The sequence below is a fragment of the Numenius arquata genome, chromosome 6, assembly GCF_964106895.1.
Source record: "Numenius arquata chromosome 6, bNumArq3.hap1.1, whole genome shotgun sequence".
In the NCBI taxonomy this organism is placed as follows: domain Eukaryota; kingdom Metazoa; phylum Chordata; class Aves; order Charadriiformes; family Scolopacidae; genus Numenius; species Numenius arquata.
Window position 1 is genome coordinate 39,593,524 of NC_133581.1, and position 23,657 is coordinate 39,617,180.

The 23,657-nt window shown below is 44.7% G+C and overlaps 1 protein-coding gene across 2 annotated transcripts; it reads right to left on the bottom strand.

Annotated features, from left to right (window-relative positions):
• Positions 1–2,978: 2,978 nt before the first annotated feature.
• On the bottom strand, positions 2,979–17,230 carry SYT13 (synaptotagmin 13). 2 transcript variants are annotated; one of them, XM_074149738.1, is made up of 6 exons: positions 17,048–17,230; positions 11,815–12,037; positions 9,760–9,894; positions 7,926–8,239; positions 3,558–3,687; positions 2,979–3,283 (listed from the first exon to the last, which is right to left on the bottom strand). In XM_074149738.1, the coding sequence occupies exons 1-6, from the start codon at positions 17,228–17,230 to the stop codon at positions 2,979–2,981; spliced, it is 1,290 nt and encodes a 429-aa protein (XP_074005839.1). The 2 variants fall into 2 exon arrangements, with proteins under 2 accessions (XP_074005839.1, XP_074005838.1); XM_074149737.1 differs by having other exon boundaries at positions 9,760–9,900.
• Between the last annotated feature and the right edge of the window lie 6,427 nt (positions 17,231–23,657).

The window sequence follows — 23,657 nt, forward strand, 5'->3', positions numbered from 1 at the left end:
ATCACTATCCTAAAAAGAAGGAAGAATCACAGCGCTGCCAGGAGCCTGTATGTAGAACAGGCCGACATCACGATGAATTTTGCACTTAAATGGAAATCACGATTCCAAATCTATAGGCATATCTACAGGCAAATCATGAACACAGCAACTATTAAGAATTCACTATCAACTAAAATCCCATGTCTGTTATTCACAGTATCCTGCAGCTTTTTGTTAATAAACAAAAACCCATAGAGCAAAACAAGAAGTCAATTTTCTTTTTGTTTAAATCCCCTCTAGTCAGTGGAGCAATACCAGAGATTAGAACATTGGATATAAGATTCATTGGCACACTTTGCTTTTCTGGTTGGTGGGTTGGTTGCTCAAAGCTGTTTTTATCACTGCCTTCAAAATGATCCTATAACTCCTGGCTACACCATCTAGAAAGGGAATAGCAGCATAAAGATTTTTCAGTATGCATCGATCTTATCGGCTCCTCACAGAATTGCAGCATCACTGAGGACGGAAAGGACGTCTCTGGAGATCATCTTGTCCAAACCCACCCCAGGTCAAAGCAGAGTAAACTACAGCAGATTGTTCAGCGCTGTGTCCCATCAAATTTTGGGTGGCTCCAAGGATGGAGACTCTGAACAACCTCTCTTGGCAACTTGTTTGATTTGTGCCCTTGCCTCTTGTCCTGTCACTGGACACCACTGACAAGAGCCTGGCTCCATCTTCTTTTCTCCTCGCAGGTATTTATACATATTGGTAAGTTCCCCCCTCGACCCTCCTCTTGACCAGGCTGAACTGTCCCAGATCTCTCAGCCTCTTCTCCTACAGAAGGTGCTCCAGTCCCTTAATCATCTTCATGGCCACTTGCTGCACTCTCTCCAGTAAATCCATACCTTACACTGGGGACCCCAGACTAGACACAGCACTCTAGACGTACCCCCACTGGTGCTGAGTAGAGGGGGAGCGTCGCCCCTCCTTGACCTGCTGGCAATGCTTTTCCTAATGCAGCCCAAGACACTACTGGCCTTCTTTGCTGCAAGAGCACATTGCTGTCTCATGTCCAACTTGGTGTCCACTAGGATATCCAGGTCCTTTTCTGGAAAGCTGCTTTCCAGATGGTCAGCCCCGAGTCCTGCAATGGTGCATGGGGTTGTCCTTCCCCAGGTGCAGGAATTTTTCCACTTCAGGAGATTCCTGTCAGCCTGTTTCTCCAGCCTTTCCACATCCCTCTGAACAACCTCCTGGTATATCAACCGCTACTCCCAGCTTTGTATCACCTGCAAACCTGCTGAGGGTACAGTCTGCCCCATTCTCCAGGTCTTTTATGAAGATGTTGAACAGTGTCAATCCCACTACCAGCTGCAGCCCCTGATAGTGACTGGCTTCCAGCTGAACCTCACTCCCCTGTTCATAGCCCTCTGTGCCTGGTGCTTCAGCCAATTTTCACATACTGGTTCTGGTGGTTTCCCTTTGCCAACAGGATGGCAGCCTTCACTTGACAGTATGCTAGAGTTGTTTGACTAAGTCATCAAAATGGGATGGATACTAGATACAGCCTAGCTTAATATTTTGAATTAAACAGAGGATCAAGCTGACCCTGCAAAAATGAAGTTCTCTGAGTTTTTCAGTGCTACAAACTATATGGTTCTGTTTTTAGATTTTTGGATGCCTTGTCCCCATGCAAGTCCCTTAGAGCTGTGTCTACGACTCTAAATAAAGTGGTAGGACAAGCAGTGTGCTTATGGGGTAACAACATCATCACTGCCAACGCCAGACTTTCAGTCCATCTAGACACACACAAAAAAAAGGACAGTAAACAGGAACATTTAAGCCACAACAAATCTTGAAAGTGCACACAAAAAAACAAGCCCCGGAGAGTCTGTCTGGTCGGTGAATTCCTTCTGTCTGGAAGTGATGAAATACATGGCAGTTCTTAAGGGTTGTCTTCGAGTAATGCTGGTATGAGGATTTGAGTGCAACAGTTAACTGTCAAACCAGAACCATCCATCAACTTCTAAGGTATGAAATGATCCCACTTCTTTTGTCTAGTCTTAGGTGTTGCCTGGAATATAATTAGAGTATTTGAAACTTTCTAGCTCAGAAAAAACCCGAACAGAAAAGATGGCAGTAAGCAGAAAGATCCGGTCCAAAGTTTTGGAGGTAACATCAACGATAACTTTTCCTTCATGTTTAGGGCCTTCCTGGGTGACACTGTAGAAAGACAGAAGATACAGGTATTCTGCTAAAGGATCCTGAAACGTTCATGTTTTCAGCAGTTTTCTTAAATCCTAAATACAAGGAACCAAACACTCCAGGAAACAGAAGTGAAGGAAGGAAGGTATTTGACTTCTTGTGTGGCGGTATTTGCTTCGAAGGCTATGCAGGATGGTAGTGTTGACCGTTTCACTCTCTCTTCTCCCTCTGTTCTCTCCCTTAGTTCTGTATCTTTTTCTAGGTATCCACCTACTGCACAATGGCATCACTCTCTCTTTCATCCTGATACTTTGGGTCTGCAGTGAAAGTTAGTTTTGTGATCTTCGTTTCTCACAGGCTTGTAAAGTATAATGAAAACCGCCATGTGTTTGTGACTATGGAGCCAGCAGTCATCAAGGGGCTTGGGTGACAGTGCCAGATGCCAAGGAGTGGCGTACATTGCCGTGATACTTTTGGTCCCCTCTGCTTGTCTACAGAAACAGGGACCTCACAGAAATGACAGTGGGCAGGCTAATAAAATGAAAATTCAAATCATCCAGGCAGCCAAATCCCTTGGTTGAAAGAACCACTCGATTAGGTGAGAGATTGTCCTTTAAATACATTTTCCAGACAGTTTCCTGGGTTAGGATGAGGCAGGAAAATCAGAGAAGGTGGTGTAAGAAGAATGCTGTGCCAAGCAAATTTGAGGAGGGGAAGGTAGGAGGTGAAATGCAGCTTATTCCCCCAGGCTCGGAGACCTGCTGGAAATCTGGTTGGTAGTAATCATGATAAGCCTACATGTGGAGCTGGTGCCACATGGCTATCTGTCTCCTGGGGTTCCTCAGCATTTCTTCCCAGTGGTTCTTCTCCGTGCCCGTGACGTGCAAGCCCAGGCTGCACTTGCCGAGCACGTGGCTCTGCCCAGCACCATCCTGGCTCAGCATTTCCAGCTCCACGCTGGAGGCACGCAGGAGCTCATGAGGCACCTCAAACATGATCATCTCGTTCCACACAGGGTTGATCTTGTGTTTTGCACGTTTGGTCTGCTTCTTCTTCAACTTCAAGGACTGATGCCTCAGTGTCACCTTGACAGAAACATCTGTACAGGAAGTGGAGAGAGACACCATGTTAATGAGCACGCAACAACATGAATGCAAGAGAATTTTAACTGGTGACATCAGACTGGGAGAGAGAACATAAGAAAGATTGATCTTGGCAGGTTTGGTTTTCACCTTTTAGAAATTATTCATATGACTTTGGCTTTCTAAGCCAAACATTTATGTTTTTCTGCCAAGCACCACCCTTCCCACTTTCTTTCTAGATTTACATAATAGCAGAAACAACAGTCTCTGCTTTCTTGCTGTTCTACTCACCGTTGCCAAGTAGATCTTTCAGCTGCTTGGAGTGGAGATTTTTAGCCTTAATAATCACCACCAGCAGGCGGTTAGCTGCTGGCAGGTAGCTGATAGAGAGCAGAACCTCCCCGTGGCCTGTAGACGGCTCCTGGAAATGGAGACACAGGAAGGGTTAATTTTTTATACAATCTTGGCTGTAACATTAGGAAAACTAAATAATACAAGGTGATGGGTGGAAGGTTGTGGACCGACCAAGTTGTCACCCTGTCTTTGTATGAGAGATCTTTACAGTTACGCTGCATGAGAGTAAACCTGGCAAAGATGCCTGAGAGGGCTCCTCCACTCACACGGCCCCATCACGTGAATTTCTGCTTTCTTTTGTTGCTGGAAAAGAGAAAGTAATTGCTTCCTAACATCTACTTTTACTGGGATATTTAGTCAGCAGAAGAGGACTTGGGGCTGAACTACATGCAAGTAGTCAGATACTCCTTATCTAGCTGCCCTTTATTTATGTCCCCTACTTCCATTACTGCTTTCCATAATTCACTCTTCGTTTCAGCTGCTCTTTTAGGGAGGAGGCTGTGACCAGATGTGGGCCCCGCTCCACACTGCCTAGCAGGAGTGTAGGGCTCCCTGGGAAAGAATCATAGAATGGTTAGAGTTGGAAGGGACCTTGAAGATCATTGGGTTCCAACCCCCTGCCATGGGCAGGGACACCTCCCACCAGACCAGGTTGCTAGTAGGTGATACCCGGGTCTGTGTCACACAGCTAGGCCCTGGAGCTGGAGTTGAACTTTCTCTGACACCCTTGGTACGGCAAAATCCCAGCCAACCCGAAATCCTCCATGAGCTGGGCACAGTACTTTCCTCTTCCTTCCCTGTCTGTCTTCCCTTGGGCCTGCGAGCGGCTCTCCCTGCTGCCCCCATGGGATTTCCCCTGGGGAAAACCCTGCTCTGAACCATCAGGTGTTCACTTCAGGGGGCCACGCTTTTATTTTTTTTTCTTTTCTTTTCCTTTCTTATTCCTTTCTTCCCATTAGTGATTGGCCTCATAGCCTCCTGGCCTTTTTCCCCTTCCTTGGTGCTTGCCCTGGACAATTCCCCCCAGAGGGGGAAGCGGAGGGACATAACCCCACCACCCATCTCTCTCCCCTGGGACCTCAGCCCTGTTTCCTCCTCAGGAGCTGGCAGGGAACAGAGAAATCCCACGCCGATGTGTGCGGAGCTGCCAGCCTGCGGAGAGGGGCCAAAGGGGAGGAGTGATTCTCTCAGCGAGCAGGAGTTTGTGACAGAAATCTGGTTTAGTGTGAGGTTAATGACCCAGAAGAGTCCCAGAAAGCCAATGTCAATTCAATAGACTCCCTTTGGACTCCTTAGCATGATTTACAGGCTTTAGGACACACAGCCCTTCTCCAGGCCATTTCTGTGCTCTGCTCTCTCGCTTCTAAGTGAGCCATAAATATTTCAAATTAAGTTTTCACCCGGTTATTCGCAACAGGCAAGGACAGGCCCCTGTATGCTCCGCATGAACTGATTGACTCTCCAGAAAACACCGCTGTCATCGCTGTCTGGTCTGAATGACTTATTTGTCCTGCACAAATCAGGTGGGAGGCCATTAGCAAGGAAGCCTGAAATTCAATCCCAAATCAGCCCAAGGAAATCTTTTTTTTCACGCACTCGGGTATCAACGAAGGGCTCGTACACGTTTCACTTACATAAATCCTGTCCTAAATCTAAGCGGATCTTAAAAAAAAACCCCACACGTAAAAGCAAACAAGGGTAGATTCAAATGGCTGTATGTCTACTACAAAAGAATAGATGTTTGGACACGGAGGGACAAATACAAATGCTGCCTCAATACAAAACCGCTGTTTAGAGAAGTCATAAGCTGCTGTTGTTTATTTATCCCTCTGCATCTCACTGGGTCCCACTCGATAGCTCTTGGCTAGAATTTGCTTCCTGTAGCTCCAGGCACAGGTAGATACAGTGGCGATTGGGGGGGCAGGGGGTGGCAGGGCTCCGTAAACGTGCACACAGGCACGCACACACAAACACGCACACTGTACACACATGTCATACCTTGGGCTTACGGCTTTCTAGCTCCTAATACTCCAGTCAAGTTTTTGACCTGCCTGTATCCACATGAAACCAAAACCTACAATAGTTGGTCTCTGCTGGAGTTTTGCTTGAAGAGACCAAGCCAGAGGTACTTTTCCTTCCCCTTCCTTCTGGGTTTTCTTGTTGTTTTTTTTTCCCCTATTAAATCCATAACCTGCACTTTTTGCTGCAATCTTGCAAATTCACACAACCACCGGAGTTTCAGTCTTCCTTTCTGTGCAATAATGATAAAAAGCATCGGGGGGTCATCAGTGAATGACACGTGCAGGGCACCATGAAATCATAAAAGGGAAGGTGCTATGAGAAGTCACTATCATCACTGTCATTAGCAAAGCGCTGGGAGGGAAGGAAGACAAGATAAGGATATCAGCCTGCAATATCTACGCTTTGCATTGCTCACAGGAGTCCATGAATTCCTGAATACTAATTACATTACCTGGTTAGCTGTGAGCTCCCCTCTGAGTTCCCTCGCTTGTGTGTGGGAGAATTACCAGGAAGGTAGGAATGAAATTTCTGCAGCTCGTGGCTTTTCAAGGAAATGTCAGACTTTAAACAAAGCCCAGTAACTTTGTTCCTGGATGGATGCTGTCAAAAATAGCTCCTCTTTTTTTTTGATCAGCTCTTCCTCACTCCCTCCTGCTCTGCTGCTCGATGAATGATTCAGGATCCGTATATAAGCTATCTGTGCAATGGTTGGCTCTCTCAGGTCCCAGATGACGCAAATTCAGCTTTCACTGCACATCCTCAGCTCAAACTGGGGCACTGTTCAGCAGTACTGTTAGTGTTAACCTTGTGCTGTCAGCCTGGAGAAGAGATGAATGCTGCCCAGTTTCTGTGCATAGTTGGGACCTGCTGGACCAAGGCAGAGGAGCCAGTATGTCAGGACTCCATCAGATGTACTTGAGTGACAACTGACCATTGCTGTGAACAGGCTGGTCCTTGGGCATTTCTTACAAAGCAGATACTACAGTGGCTTAGGGAGATGGGGGGGGCTCCATCTACCTCAGTTTAGGAATCATTAACTCATTATATTGGAATAATTTCTTTTGGACATCTCTTTTTACAGCAGCAGACTGGGAACTCATCTCAATTTATAGCTATTCGGCAAATGTTTAGCCTTCTGCTTGAAGTTTATTAAACTGGTTCAGACCACCCATTTGTTTCTGCTGCTTCTCTCTCTGCCAGAGTTTTTTTTTTAGATTAGCCAGCCCTATTAGCATTCAAGTGGCGATAAGATAAATTAGTGTTATTGGAAATCAGAAATGCTAACTCTGTGTCTGTGGCCAATGCCATGGGGAGCCCTCACCCCTGATGGTGACAGGCAATACTTTATTTCAGCATGTTTAGTGACCATACTGGTGTTGTTTTGCACTGCTCGCCCTGTACCATACCAGAGTACAGTAAGTACCTGTTCGTAGCGGTGTACTAGTAGCAACAATAGCAGTGCCCTGTTGTTAAACGTGTTGCTGCTCCTGGAAGGATAATCTAGTTCATGGCAGGGAAAAGGCTCCTGAGGAAACGTGCAAGAAGTTAGTGCACCTGAAGCATCCCCTGTACCTACTTCATGTACTGTTGGAATACCTTCGCTCCATTTTCCCTGTCTCTGCAGCTGGGAAAATGTGGATAAGGAAGGAAAGGGAGGTTTTGATATTAAAGAAAACCGACACAATGCGATGAGTGATATTTCGACATGTGCCAGAATGAATAGCACTGCTGGATTGATCCCAGTAAGGATAAGTGGTTTTGAGTCAAACATTTAATTCCCAACAATGTATTTCAATCCTAGCTTAAGGCTCCCTGGGGTGCCACCATATGCCCTACCCACACCCAGCTCTGTGGAGGCCCTCCTGCCTGCTCTGTAGGCACTCCCTGGTATTTCAGCTCTTGCCACCACGGTCCTGCATCGCTAATTCACAGAAACTCACGTAAGGTAACTTTTTCTAGGCATAGGCTTTGAATTACAGATATCAGTGTCAGATTGTCATGTAATTGAGGGAGGAAGAGGGAGTTTTCACACATCTTAACTGCCCGGAGCTGTGGATGGAAGGGCTGGGTTGATGGGCCTTTGATTGCCCTCTGAGATGGTTAGCTACTGGCCAACACAGAGCAGCGCTGAGTGACTTCTGCAGTCACACATCATCCCTCTAAATCTGGTTCCAGACAAATAAAGCCACGCACTGACATGCAGCCATCTTTGAAGATGGCTTCTCTTGACTGAACAATTAATCATTAGAGTTTCTGGACTACCAACGCAGACCGAGTCCATACCTTCTCTGGGGTCTTTAGCCTTTCCCACTGGGCCATCCCAAAGGACTCCTCCATGTTAGCAAGGCTCAGTTTGAGTTCTCCCACAATGCTGTGTCTGGAGAACTTGTCGCAGTTTCTCAGGGTGAGAGTCAGTGTCCCCTCTGGCATCTCCTCCTCCGTTAATGGGAATCGCAGGACCTCCTCCCAGAGTGTGTGAAGCACCTTCTTCTTCAGCTCTGTCTGTGCCTCAGCAATACCAGACTTGCTCACCAGTGTGCCCAGTATGTAGCAATGGCAGCTAGTGTCTTGGTCCCCACTCATTTTGCCATGCATAGCTGGAAAAGGAAGATTGATTGTAAGGACCTCTCACAAAAGACAATCCTGAAATATCTGTGGCTAAATTTCTTATCTCATGGGACCCATAACATAGAATAGCTGCATAGACATTGACCCCTATTCCTGCTTGCACGGGGCAGACTAAGCCATGAGGCCATGTTGTGATGTTCTCCTCATGCTACACAATGTCCTTGTCCCTCTGCCCCTTCAGAAGGATTCTGTTAATGTTTGGGAGAGCAACAGCCAAGTTCAAGGAGACACGCTCTGTTGAAAGGTGCTGAGCAGCAATGAGATGAGACACAGCATGGCACAGGGATGGGCAGTCACAGACATCAGAGATGGGAGAGACCTCCCTCTTGGCACACATCCACCCCTGCAGACCAGTGTGGGATGTGTCTAAGGGTTATTCTGCTTATCCAGCCTCTGGTAAATGACTCCGTCAGAGCCGTCCCACAGCCAAAACGACCTCTGTCAAGAGACAGTCATCCCTAATTTTATATCCCTTTTATATAGCCTAGAGTGAGAATGGCATTTCACACTCCTCTTCAGTTGCATCAACAGAATTGTGCCGCCTTCTCTGCAGCAAGAGGAACACGCCTTTCTCGGAGGGGTCACAAAACAGCATGCCTTTGTGGGCAAAACTGAAGCCTTGCTGCAGCCAGTCTGAGGACAGTTGCTCCCAAGCTTCCAGGTCCCATGGCTCACAGGGATCTGTGAACAGGTTTCAGAGGTTTCTCGGGGTGGGACAGAACTGGATCCTGCCTGGGTGGCAGTGGGGCACCCAGGGAGGAGCAGGACAGCCAAGGTGGCAGTCTCCAGGCGTGGGTGTCCACCCTGGAGGGAAGCTGTGGGCTTGCTGCTGGCAGATGACCCGCAGCAGGGGCTGCCGTTGAGCACCCTTTCAATTCTCACTTCAGAGGGGTGTGATTTGATTAGGTTTCCACAGAGATCCGCACTGTGCATGAATTATTCAGTCAGCTTATTTTACTTTCCCAGAGGAACTGATGATGTTCCAGCCCTGAGCGGAGAAGCTGTCCCAGTTGTCAGTTCCCACTTCAGAGAGTGATGGGGACCCTGACCACCTGGCCAGGCACAACCAGAGGCACTTTCCTCACTGGCCTACAAGGTAAATCTAGTATCTCCAGCTCAGTCTTTGACTTGACAAGGAGGCAGTAGGGCATGGATCCAGTTGAAGAATTAAAGTTATCGAGAGGAAGGAGATAGCAACCCTCTGCCCCAAAAGCAAAAAATAAAAAGAAGAGGTTGCTTTGTACCATGTCTGCAACTGAAGGAGCCCATCCTGGTTCCTGACTTCTGCTTTTGAGCTGTGCAAACAATTGCTCCCAAGCCGTGCCCTGAACGCTCACTTCAACAGTGACATTGCCAGGACCAGTGAAACATCCAGTGGTCCTGGGGACACATGGCGATTTTAAGGTAGGAGGGCAACTCTCTATGAAATCAACGGGTGTCTTGTACCATCCAGCTGGAGAATCACCAGTGGAAGATCTCCGTCTCTTACCTTCCAGCAGGGCCACGCGCAGCTCGGCTTTTTGTTGATCATACGCAAGGGAGTAGCGCAGTTCAGGGGCTTGGTTACAGCTGGCTGCCCTCTCGGGGTTCAGGTGCTCTGTGACACACACGTCCTTGACTACACCTGGAACTGAAATAGACCCTTTAGCAAGGAGGTCTTCACCTTCCAAGGAGAATAAACCCACCCTGTCTTGACTTGAATTTTCTAATGTCTTACTATTCCTGCACCTTCTATGTAGGAATGTCGTTTATGTTCCTTCTTCCTCCATCACCATATCTCCTTTTTGCTCTGTGTTCTCTCACTTTCAGCTCTTTCTACAGCATTTGGACAAGCCTTCTGCTCTCTACCACCTTGTGCGCTAAGATGGTTCACACGTTTGCTCTTTCACCTTGTGCCTAGGCCAAGGTGTCTAAATTACACACATTAATTGTTATATTGTTTAAATTGTTTTTAACTCACACTGGTGAATTAGATCTTGTGTTCTTTGGAATAAGAAGTCGAGTCTGCTTTTGAACTGCCATGCAACTCTGCATTAGTTCAGACCTTTCTAAACATTTTTTAATTTTAACAATACAGTCCTTGCCATGCAGAAGGCAACTATTTCCATAGCGCTTGACCAGTTTGAAGATAAACAGCTTGGGAAGCTGTGAGGCAGTTTCTCCACATGTGATTTTGAAGCTGAGTGTATATTTCATATTGAAATAAAGCAAGCTGCAAGACTAAAGGGGAAGCCACAGCTTTCTGTCGTGAAAAGCTGTTATCTGCATGATCAGTTCTGATTCACGCAGAAAACAATAGTGGGACCAGCACATTTCCTCCTAAAAATCTCAGCCACAGCCCAGACCAGTTCAATGAGGCACCGAAAGGAGAATGCAGCAATTCTTGCTTTATTTCAGGAACACTTGAGCTATGAAATCAGGCACAGCAGGAAGCAAACTGGCTTGTGCCATTAGCAGTGCAGAGAGGCTCTTACCCCAACACACTTATATAAAAGCTTTAGCCTACATGCAGCCGTCATCCTCCAGCCTCTCCACCCTATAATCTTCTCCCTGGCACCTAAGGATGTGGCTCAGACAGTCTCTTCCTTCACTGCAGCTGCTTCCCATGGTACTTTCTTTTCCATACTCACAAATCTCAGGGTGGAGGGGTGAATGTAGCGATCGTCCTCTCAGAAGAATAAAAATATAATCTCAAGCAATTTTTAAAAAATGAAAAGAGGTCTCTTAAAAAAATCCTGACAGATGGCATTGTGTCTCTGGCAAATCTTCAGGAAGGTTTTATTAATGTGGTAACCATAAGAGTCAATTATCCTGTTAAAAGACAGCTGTGAAGGTAAAAATCAGTATGGAAGCAACCCAGACATGCTGCCAGATGTATATAATTAACGTTGCATTTTCTCTCAGGCTCCAGGAATCTTATGTTCCAGGCTTTGGCATGTTACCCTTTGGGCTGGCTGGAAAACAAGAATTCTTTTTGGCAAAAACGTCTGAGGTGTCAGCCTTTGGATTCACTGCACATCACAACAAGCCGACACCATCTCACCAAATTGGTGGAAAAAAAGCAGCAGAGAAAATAAAGTAGAATCTTGAACCCCTTCTGCCTATGACCCTGACAAGGACAGTTGCTAGACAGCAGGCATTTGTCCTGGAGGAGATACTCTGCCTAGTTTTGGCCAGATATTTCACCCATACTCTGGCAACTGTTGTCAGTAAAACTACACTAAATACATGTTTTTCTACAAAATGTCTGCTTCCAGTGAGCCAGATTCTTCAACACAAAAGGTGTTTTGGTAAAAAAAATTTACAACCAGACACAGCTACAGCTTTGTTATCTGAATGTCCTGATGAGCTCCGTGACTACTTTCTATTAAACACATGCATTGAAGACAGAACTCACTCACAATTCTCATGATAAGAGGGCGAAAAGTGCCCCATGTCTTCATTTTCACATTTATTTCTCTAACCACAATCACGTTATGCTCGGAAGTGTTACAGATCTACACCCAGAAAAGAAATTGTTAATCTGAAGACCAAATGCTCCTACCGTTTTGAGGGAGAACAAACAGCTCTTCGTTGACTTGTATCTTCATCCTGTTCTCATCCAAACCAGTATGCTTTCCCGTAGCTGGTTCTTCTGTTGTCTTCAGGGAGTACTGCGTGTAGTTAACAATTTCAGGTGAAGTTACTACTGGTTTGGGGCCATAAATGTTGGGAAACTTGAGGAGTGCTCGAGGCTGGACTGGCTCTGCAGTTTTCTTAACGTTGAACTGAAAATTAAAACCTTGTTTATTACTTTGACTTAAGTAATTAGACTTAATTAATTAATTAGACTAATTCTTCTAGTTCTCTCAATGTTAAATGAGCTGAGACAAAGGGAGAAAAGGCAGTGCCTCTGGTCATTCTTACTGTCATTGTTTCTTGGGTTGTAGAAACTACTGCCTTTATGTCCAGAGATTGTTCTTGCTAAAGCTGATACCCTCCTACTTGGTGTATGTCTTTTCATATTTACTCCTCTACAGACGTTTGGTTGCAACAAGGAAAAGATATGTTCTTATTGTTTGATTATTCCTCTGTTCCTGTACCAGTCAATGCTTCTTTCATAAGTCTATGTTTTCTCTTAGCACAGAAATCAACCATGAAGTTCATTTTGCTATGATCCAGGTATGGCATTTTTTACCCTGATGTTTGAAGTCAAATCCAAGATCAAGAGGCTTTAGCCATGCACAGATTTCAGAACATTTTACAGGAGTATGTAGCAAGCATTAGAAAGGCAAAGGCATGGATCATAGTCACTTGGAGCAAGTACGACCATGTTGTAATAAGGAGAACTGGTTGAACAAATAAGCCCTGCAATGGCATACCAAGAGTAGTTGATTCAGTGTTCATCTTGACCTCTTGGACTATCTCTTGGCTTTGTGGACCTGAGCACCATGTGACCACCAGACACATATTTCCCCTTTATTATACTGGGATTGAAATTTGGATTCTGTCTGAGTTTGTTCTTAACATTTGAATTCCCTGCTGAATTGTGAACATGGAATGAGAAGAAGAACCTGAAAGATGGTGTAATGCTCAGGCAGCCCAAACAAAGGTTGTCACAAAGGCATTACTGTTCTCCCAAAACAATGAAAAGTCTTTTAGTGAAATATAACAGTCCTCTTTTCTTTATGTTCCAAGAAAGAATCCTGTCTGCTCACAACTGAAATCATTCCTGGTTAATTTATATTTGGATTCATAAACGGGAAAGAACAAAAGCTGACTAGCAAATGACCCTGACCCTTGCAACAGATTTTATTTATGTTTCCAAAACACAAAAGACAAAAAGCAGAAGTAAAACTGCCGTTTTGGTTGATTTGCAGTGGGATTCTCTCCAACCCCTCTGCTTGCCAACCTATGCTGTGTTAAGTTTAGGTTGAGGGTGAGCCAGAAAACGTTTGTAATTGTAATTAAAGTTTTTAATCAGTCTCATTGTTTCCTATTAATAATGAATGTAGATAGATGATGCCCTGAAGCACTTGTCTGTGTTGGGACTTTGTGGTCCCCGTTCATGTGTCCTGAGGGAGCATACCTATTCCTCAAGAAATAGAGCTGAAGAAAGAGAGCAGCCTTGGACTTCAGCTCCTTAGTCATACTCTGCTTATGGAGATCCTAGCAGTATGGTTACACGCGCTTGGCAGTGGTAAAGAACTAATTAGGTCACCGGCTCCGTCTTCTTAAAGCAGCCAGTGCATCAGTGTTGAGGAAGTCCACTATGTAACGTAGCATTCTGTCTTGTCTAATTTTAAGGGCTCTAAAAGAGAAGTGGGTTGAGAAAGACAGATGTCACTGTGTGCAGACCACACTTAGCATTCAGCTGAGTTTAGATATTAGATAAGTAAGTTATAGAGTGGAGGTCTGTAAGTGAGATCCCTCTTTTAGAGATGTGAGCCTCATCAGTCCTAAAATCCATAGGAAATTTGAACCTTAAATGCAATTTCCCATTCTTCTAAAATTAAAAGCAGACCAACTAAGCAAAACACGTTAGGACTCACTAGACAACAGCTTGAAAAACCAGGTCGCTTTTGTTCTGCAAAGGCATTACTTCTAACACGTCCACAGTGCCTGCCGTGGTGGTCAGTCTCTGCTCTTCTTTCTCTCCTGAAGCCTCTGTATAAGTCCTACCAGTCACTGACCATCACATCAGAGCAGTATGCCTGCCTTGCTGTGTGCTGCCAGCACACAAAACACTTTGAGATCCTTCGGGATGAAAAACACCATACAAATGTCAGGTATTGTTCGTACAACCTTTTCTTCCACTTTGTAAAAGCCAGACATTTAGTCAGGAAATCCATCAGCACACACGGCAACTAAGAGCTCCACTGGGTCTAAATATTCCTCTCGTCTGTCTGCTCTGCAGAATTAGAGATGAGAGACATATGCAAGCACAGTGGGACTAGCCCACCCCCTCGTCCCACTGCATCTGCCTCTGTTTATTATTTTTGCTGCCAGCTCTGTTCCCAAGTGCTGTCTGCTAATCTAGTTACACAGCAGTGCCCTATGGAAGTTCCCTTTGCAAATCAGCAGCAGTATCCTAAGTGAAGAGACGAGCAGAAGAGTTTGGATAGTTCTGCATAAAATGCGTGAAAGCAAAGAAATCAGAAGCTGCAAGGAGCTACTGACTCTTCTGGGTCCCTGTCTAGCGCCACAAACAATGCGCCAGATTGTTGCCGTCGCTGGATGTGTTTAGGAATCTTAATTCTGCCCGTTTTTCTGACACTTTGCAAATTGATGGCAGTTTTTAACTGTTCGGTATATGTAGCTTTGTGTTCGAACTCTTCCTCCTCAGGTATGCAGGGCATGTCCACGGGGAGCCTCTGCCTATAGCAAACACAAGCATCACTGTCACGGGAGACATGCCGAGTGAATAAAACGCAGTCTTGCTTCATCCTTCTTTTGTCATCTCTGTTTATCAGAATCAGTGGCCCTGACAGGCTTCAATAATTAAGTGTGTCAAGCACTGACTGGGACATACAGGGTACAAATGTAGTTAGAAAAAAGTCCTGACAGTACGATTCATAAACATAGACACAGGTGATATAACTTCACGAGCTCAGAACTCAACTTGAGATTCATTCCTTCAAGGTCTATAGACTGATTCTGAATCAGTGACAGCACAGGAGAATGTATTTTCTTGGCAAGAAAACTATTTTAATTTGGAAAGAATTGTTAAACATACGGAATGTGCAAACTAAGAACATTTTGCACTTTCTGTGACAGAATGTTCATTCGGCTGCTATAATTTGGCCAGATTTCTTTAAAAAAAAATCCCCAGAACTAGTAACTTTAGAAATAATGCTTCTAATTAGTAAGTCTTCAATGCTACAAGAATACAATCACTCAGGTTATCGTGATACATTGAGGGCAGGTTGAATAATTTGATCCCCTGTTGGTCAAATACTGGATTAAGTTATGGCAAAATTTGATGAATGTACACTTATTGTGAGGACCATAACCTAATAGCTGCTGGGTACTGGAGGCTTAATTTGACTTCACGGTGACTTAGTGCTTATTTCAGTCATGCAAAGAGGATGATATCCCGGAGGACAAGCTCCAGGACGGATTAAAACTTTCCCAAGTTGTTTCCCCAAAGGCTGTATAAAAAAAAAAGAGTCCAATCTAAGGATGGAGTTAAAGATTTGAGAGGTTTCTGAGCTAGAAGATTGTAACAACAAAAAGGGTCTTGTAGAAAGAGACTGATGGTAAAGTTATCTGGGGGTAGTGTTGGAAAATCTTGGCATTATTGTACATCCTTTTACACAGCAGTTGGCAAATCCCCTGTATGAGTTAGAAAAGGCAAGAAAGAAGCCTGTAAGGGACATCACAAAACTATTAAAAAGAATAGCAGGTGAAATTCATCCTAGGAAGATGCAAAGAGGTGCTAGGAGGTATTCACCATGCTTATGGATGAACACTCAGAATTCGCAGTGATCTCTTGAGAAGTCCTAAGCTGAGTGCAGATGTTCATCCATGGTCACTGGAGCCATCCTCCCATCCCCCGGCAACCAGAAGCTCTGGTAATGCAATTCCGTGTATCTGCACCAGATCTCACAAAACAATTAGTAGATTTGGTCATCTCTCCTCAGAACAAAGTGCAACAGGAGCGTGAGGATGCCAGTGCTCTTTTTTACTAAGAGCCTAAGAGTGGTAGCCAGGGAGAAACTGAATGTGTAATTACAAACATTACAGAGAAGTTTAATTAGGACTCCTGCTACACTTTTTAAGAATAAAAAAAACAATAGGAAGCTCAGATAATTAAAAGGCAAATGAAGACTTATTTAAGGGATCACCGGCCTTTGGAATTGGCTGCTATGGCATAACATTTAGTTGAATGGCTAGATGAAAGTGAAAAGGACGTAGGCACATACAAACATCAAGAGCAACAGCCAACAGGTGATACTTTCAGAGACTGACCAGTGCTATAGCTCATGCTAAAGACCATACTCAACCAAAGAAATCAGTCAGACATTTCCCTTTGAAGGAGAGCTTCCCATTAATAAGCATATTGAAGTGTCCCATAATTTCCCTTGCTCTCTCTTGCACTGAGCAGGGGTTTTGGATTCTGACAAGAAAGACCACACAGGGATGCCTGACATTATCCGTGCTCCACATTGCTCTTCCAGGAAGTGGAAAAGCAATTCACAGTGTGATGAGATTGTCCAGTCATCAGACTCCAGATTCTCACTTGCATTTTATTATCATTTCAATGCCTTCTTTTAACTTCACACATAATTAATCCCAGTTAGAGGGGCAGAGGGAGGAGGAGTGACGGTTTTCACAAGAAACCAGCGGTTGACAGGGAACTATCCTGCAGGAACCATAAGATACTGTGAACAGAGTTAGAGAAATAGCTGCTGTAGGAGATCCAGCAGGAGTCATCTTCTCTTTACAATGCTGCGTGCCACCTGGTAAAGTCCAGTCTTCTCAGGAAATGTTTTCCCCTGTGATCTAGCTTGACAGCTAAGCAGCATTTCTAGTCCTCCTCCCCTGTTTTTGCCATTAGCAGCTCTCTCTACGGCAATGTAGCAGCTGTCTCCTGCTCTGGTAATTCTGTGGGCCACCCAGCCCATCTCTGTTTTTCCCTCACTCCTCCTCCCATTAGCATGTTGTTACATCCTGAACACAGCAAGCAGATAAATAGGCAGCAGAAATCACATGCTGAGTAGCCTAACAGAGAAGTTGCATTCCCACCCTCTGCATTTAAAGAAAAATCACAGAGTAAATTAGAGACTGTGTCTTACTTGCTGGACTGGCTGAAGCACACTGGGCTTAGTATTTTCTGTGTCCTCCTCTTGGTCCTTTTCTGAGAGTCCTTTCCCAGGTTGCTTGCATTTGCAGAAGCAGGTGAGCCCACAGAGGGCAAGGATGCTTGTTGCAGTCCCTAAGGTAGCCCCCAGGGCTATAACTGGGGCAGATAAAACCATTGTCCTGCCCTGCACAGGAACAAAAAGCACAGAAACCCCGTGACTCCTTCTCCTCCGTGGGAGAGCAGCTTTCGCACATCCACTCCGATTTCTAGCCTGGCTTCATTCTCCTTGGAAGTCTGAAAACAATTCTCTTGTGCAGCAAAGGGACCAATCTAGAGACAGAGATAAATCATCCCACCTTTGCTAGGCAACAAGGCTACCTTTCTATCCTGATGATGGAGTTCCTGCTCCAGGTCAGGTAGAGGAAATAGTGATGTAGTGCCTGCAATCTCCCTATAGCTGCAAACAGGCAGTTTTCATTGAAGCCCGTTCTCCAGCTCCACTGGGAAAAGTCTGATGTGTGATAGAGAGGAAAGACGTCAGCAGAAGGGGCTGGGCCTTGCTAGCTAACTCACAGAAAGTGCATCCAAATGTTTGATCAGCTCCCTAGCAATGTTTCTGAGGGCTAGCTTGCTAATTTGCTCAAGAGGTTGATTTTTTCTCTCTTAAGGCACAGAGAGTGATTGCCAAAAGGTGCTGGCCTGAGAAGCCCTGCTATGATAGCAATGCACAATAGCACTATAGTCAGAGTAAAGCCTGCATGTAAGTCAAGCAAAACTTTCTCGTTCTTCAGAGGCTGGGGAACAAACACAGGCAAGAATTAAGCACCGTGCCACACGTCACCAGCTTTCCCGCAAAGCGCAGGGTCTGAACCTTTTGGAGCTGCTTTCTCTAAGCATCAATGCAGAGCAGCAATTCTATTTTAAAAAGACAGCAGAAAATCCTCTCAAACAAGACACACTGGCGCATATGCTGCTTCCTCTGGAGAGGATGAGAGAGCAAACAACATATGCCGGGTGTTAGTCATACCGCTCGCTACACCGGTGTCAGGCAGTGGGTTGGTGAGCACAGGAGAAGAACCTGCATCACTAGACCTGAAGGGCTACCTGTTCATCTCAGTCCCCTCTTGAGGTGATGGAGCCATTAACTTTCACTGACTCATTTATTTTTGCCTTATTTCTCAGACTGCCCAGCTTGGGGAACAGGAGAATAAATGCCATCTTTCAATGTGCTTCTTGTGACACGTACAACCATTTTCCGGGTAGTTCGCAAGGAGTACCTAGTGGCCAGAAGCTGATTATAATTCTGGGTCACTGTGTGTCTGGGCCAGAGTGGAACTAGTAAGCAAGAAGTAAAATATTCCTTATAAGGCTCTGGAAAAAATACCCAGTTCTACTGGGAATTTCTTTATCTTTCTATTTTGGAATACAGTTGATGCCTGTGGATCAGGAAAAAAATGAACTATGCACACAGAAACATTTAGAAATTCAGGTTTTTTTTATCTTTCTGCAGCTCAAGTTTTGCCATGAATTTTTCTTGCCTTTTGTTTTGATGTTTCACATCTTACTCATGACAACTCACTCGGCTTTTGTTCCATTATAAACGACATATTCACCTCCCTGGCACAAAGCTTCCCTCACACATCTGACTCTCACTTTAATTGTAAAAGATTCCTCTTTAACACTACTGGCTACCAGCCTTGTCAGACATGCATCTCGCCCCTCGCTTCCAACCCCTCCGACCCCCATAAAGAAGAAAATTACGAGAGACTCCTTAAGCAGAGACAACCCTCCAATACACTGCTGAGCCCACGGAAACTGGCCTTTCAGCTCAGCCCACAGAAGGAAAACCTTGAGCTTTGTCTTCTGTCTAAACAAGAACATAGAAGTGGCCACACCAGGCTGGACCACTGGCACATCCCTCGCTGTGTTCAGTAGCGGGAAGAACATCACATAGAGATTGAGAGATCTGACTAAACGCTCCCTTTGCTTCTTGCTCTTCGTGGCTCAGAAGCTTCTAAAGCCTTGAGCAGCATCCTTGAGCTCACCTCTGCTAATCTGAACTTTCTCTGCCACAAGTAGACTGTTGCAACGATTTGGTGACTTACCTGGTGAAACAACCACTTCATTCAGCCGGTAGTTGAACAGGTATCATCCTAATCATAGCGCCACGAGGTCTTATCTTGAATTTGAAGAATGTATCGTATTGTTACAGACGTCCACCACCACTCAAGAGAAGAGAGTCTGAAAGAGGACAAAAAGGGTGCCCACACTGTTCAGATGTCTTTGGTTTCCTCCACAGGATGGGTAATGAAATCTAACACAACTAGATCAGGGGTCCCTGAGATTTGGAAACCATATGAAAAGGAAGAAGGTGCTGTTAAGGATAGAATACATTGACAGAGATTTGGAGTGGAGACGGCATCCAGTCCATCCATGAGATGCAATGCTTATATGTTTTCTACAAGCTGCTCTGAGAATTACATAAGGACTGCTTACAACAGGCTGTGGAAAGAAGGCCACATCAAAATCTCTCTGCAAGACAATAATTTAATAGTACACCTCTCCAAGAAGTTTTCTAGCTGCTTGTGTATGAAGATTAAGTTTTTCTTGCCAGAAATTGTGCATGCTGTGAAATGTAAGATGTAGAGAATCATCATCAGATATCATATTTTAATAACAACAGCCAGGCAGCAGCCTTTTGCTGCTATTGCTAGGAAAACAAACCAGCTCTTGCTAAACATCGAGTATTAGCAGGATGGGAGCTTCTACAAGCGACAAGCCAAAGAGTGTGGAATTTTCTGTGTGCACTGATGCATGTAACTGGTACAGATACATAATTTAACCGTAGCTTTGGCACATACCGTCACTGCATCTATCTATCATGGTTGCTTATTTTTAACACATCCTGTTTAAAAAAAAAAAGTGGACCATAAATACATTTCCAAGTCAGCTTTACACTTGCTTTGTTATTTAACCCAATAACAAAATTGCTTCTTTAAAGCAGTAGTAGGAAAAAATGGCACCAGGCTAATGACATTTCTTACTGGCCATTCACACTGATATTTTCCAGAATCACAGAGCTTTCTTATCTGTCACCTCTACCAGTGGAAAGAGACTTGCCAAGGCAGAAAGGTGAAAGCCTGTTCTTGCAAGCTAAACTTTATGGGCAGGTTCAGGCCTGACAACATGTTTTACAGTCACTCTATCCACATATTTTCTCCAGATTCTGATACAAGGCATATATTAGAATGACAAAATTGTATATCTGGTTTTCAGCTCCTGATACTTCAGCCGTGAATATTCTGTGATGATAAAATATAAGGCACTGGACAACCTTTGGTGTTTATAGATTCTTTGTTTCTGCTGTGAGTTTTTCCACTGATATTTTGGACCTTTCTGTCCAAGGGCTGCATTAAAGAGGCTTTCTCTGAGTGAAGAACTGGTAGTACAGATCACACGGAGAATTACAAGAGCTTTTGTATTGCCTGGCTGTAGTTCACGTCTTACCAGAAAAAAATGGCTTTAATGCAATTGCCAGCCACTCGAATAAGCAGGTCAGGGATTTGCAACTTTTATTCTGGCATTAGAAGACACAAATTAAAGTTCCAGATTCCCTCACTATCGCAAGGAAAAAGCCAACACACATCTGAATGAAAGATGGTTTCAGGCTCAGCCCACTCCATCAGGGGCTGGTATTTGTCAGAGATACTCTGATTCTCACTGAGGCATTTCACCAGGCAGAAGTGTGACTTAACAGACGGAAATGGGAAAGAGTTTTTTTGCAGGGAAATCCTTGTAACAGTCAGATTTAATCAGAAGGTGTAAGCTCATGTTTTCACTTGTATTGACTTGTGATGAGATTCTGAGATTCTGTGCTACAGAAATGGGGCAGCTTGAACAGAATGATGGTCTGAAATAGCCTGCCAGATCATAGCAAGGTGTTTACACCACCCAGCTTTGGGCACTGAAATAGACAGGTAATGACAGAAAAACATATATGGCTTTCATGGACTTCTTTACGAAGAAAATGAAGCACTGAGAAAACAAAAGGGAAGGTAAAATGCTTGTGCTTACAATGACTACATCTACCTCCTTATGCTCTTGTATGCTGATGCCTCAGGTTGTAAATGCTCTAAGAAAGGGATTTTGTCTTCCTCCGAGTGGTGAAGTATTCCCCCACCAGATGGTGAAGTATTACAGACCACTGAAATAATCTTTTGCAGTGCTATTAAGACAAAGCAGTTGTCTCTCTACATATTTATATGAAAAAAAAAAAAAAGAAAAAGCAGGAAGATTTGTGAGAGGAATGTGGGCTTGGCCCCTCCATTACTGTCTGAAACAGACCTGTAGATATAAATCAAGTAAATGAAGTAATTAAGAGAAAAACAAAGAATCATTTTCTAAAAGGGAGACATACAATGACCAGTCTCAAGAAAATGAGCTTCAAGCTGTGGTGTTTCAGCTGGTGTTAATGCATATAGAGCTCCTGAAACCTCCAGACCTCCAGGACTACCTGCCATCTGCATGTATAGCCCTTTGCCACTCTGCTAGTCCTCAGCATGATGATGAGGATTTAGCACACAAAAGGGTACAGCTAGTTGCATGCATGCAGTACAGGTCTCATGGTAAATGGTTCTGTACTAGGACACTACACTGTCCCAAGACCAAGATGTGTGGGATTCAGGAGATCTATGGAAAAAATCTGGCTGTGTACCTATTTCAGGAGGCTGCCGTGTACCCCCTGTCACTAGCAACAACTGTAAACCTGTCTGTGGTACAGCTCTTGCATTCCTTGCAGCAATATTGGATGAAGATGATTCAAGGGCTGGAACACCTCTCCTATGAGGACAGGCTGAGAGCTGGGGTTGTTCAGCCTGGAGAAGAGAAGGTTCCAGGGAGAAACCTTAGAGCCCCTTCCAGTCCCTAAAGGGGGTCCAGGATTAGATTAGATATTAGGAAGAAATTATTTCCTGTGAGGCTGGTGAGACACTAGCCCAGTTTGCCCAGAGAAGTTGTGGATGCCCCATCCCTGGAGGTGTTCAAGGCCAGGCTGGATGGGGCTTTGAGCAACCTGGTCTGGTGGGAGGTGTCCCTGCCCAGGGCAGGAGCGTGGAAATAGATTATCATTAAGGTCCCTTCCAACTCTTAACTATTCTATGAATACTCCCAGAGGGTGGGAGGCTCAGCACTAGGAAGCAGGGAGAAGCAGCCAAAAAGCCAAAGTGATCATGAAGGGCAGTGTGATCCAAAGGAGGGTAAGCGGAAAAAACATTGGGCAGGAATAGGAAGGCTTTGGAACATGTGAAATGGGCATTGGTGTGACTGCTGTATAACAACGCTGCACCCTGCTCCGCTGGGCAGAGCACCAACTCTCTGGGCAAATTAGAGGAAATTCAGGAAAGAGCCACATGAATGAATAAAGGGCTTGGAAGGTAGTGGATCAGAGCGTGATTCAAGGAGGTCAGCCTGCTTATTGATGAAAAGGCTAAGGAGTGACTCGGTCAAAATCCTTAAGTACCCAGCTGGGGAATAAATCTTTGATAATAGAGGTCCTTTTCTGTTAAGAAAACACCGTGTTAGAAGGAGATAATGGCCAGAAGCTGATGCCAGACAAACTCAGAGTAGAAACATGTTGCCGATTTCCAACAACAGGCACATTTTTGGTGGGAGCAATTTCTGAAGGATAGCTGAGGGTTCTCTATCGTGGGTAGTTTTGAAATCAAAACTAGCGTTGTACAGTTTTTATGGGATCTATTTTCATTCAGTTACAAGTTAAACCGATGTTTAACCACCAATGAAGCCACCAATGCGGTGTCCTCTGTTGTTTCATGTTTACACAGGATTCGCTTAGGATGTTAAAAGAGCATTAATGTCTTAATGTGAGGCAGTTTTTCAAAAAATCACAGGTCCTCTGAGAGCACCAAAGGGCCATCTGCAAAGAGAAAGGCAGCTGTGCTATGGAAAGTCACATCACACCACAAAGCCCGGCAGAAAAACAATGTCTGTGCTTCTCCAGGTGAACTGCTCCAGCGTGAGGTCTTAGCACCTCAGGAATGGAGATTCAGAAAGAAAGTGTCAGCTCCAGCTCAGGACAGACCTGGGTAAAAGAAAGTAAAATAAATCACTGCTTATGCAACCAAAAGGAAAGTGTTGATCAGTAAAGTGGCGAGCCAAGGTTAAGTACGTTCCAATTAGCAGGTGAAGTTAAGCAAATGAGCAAACATTTTCCTAAAAGGGGGGTGGGGTGGGGGAGGTGTATCTTGCTGAGAGCAGATGAACAACCCAGATATTCTGCTTTTCCATCCAACTCTGCTAACTTGCTATTGAAAACCCAGGAAAACAGGGCAAATTTTGTGCCTGGCCATCTCAATTTCACCTGAGCATTGGCTCTTACTGGCTGGAGAAGCAGAGCTGGTTTTTTGCACAGGTAGCTCCTCTGCAAGTATATGCTTATTTCTTTTCCACTAGAATTTTTTTTTTATAATCACAGGATATTTGAGAGGCCTCAAAACCTTCGGAGTGTCAGACACCAAATTATACATTGTGTATTTGCAATAAAATGCTGCCTCCTAGAGGTGACAATGTTTTTCTTATAGTTTCTT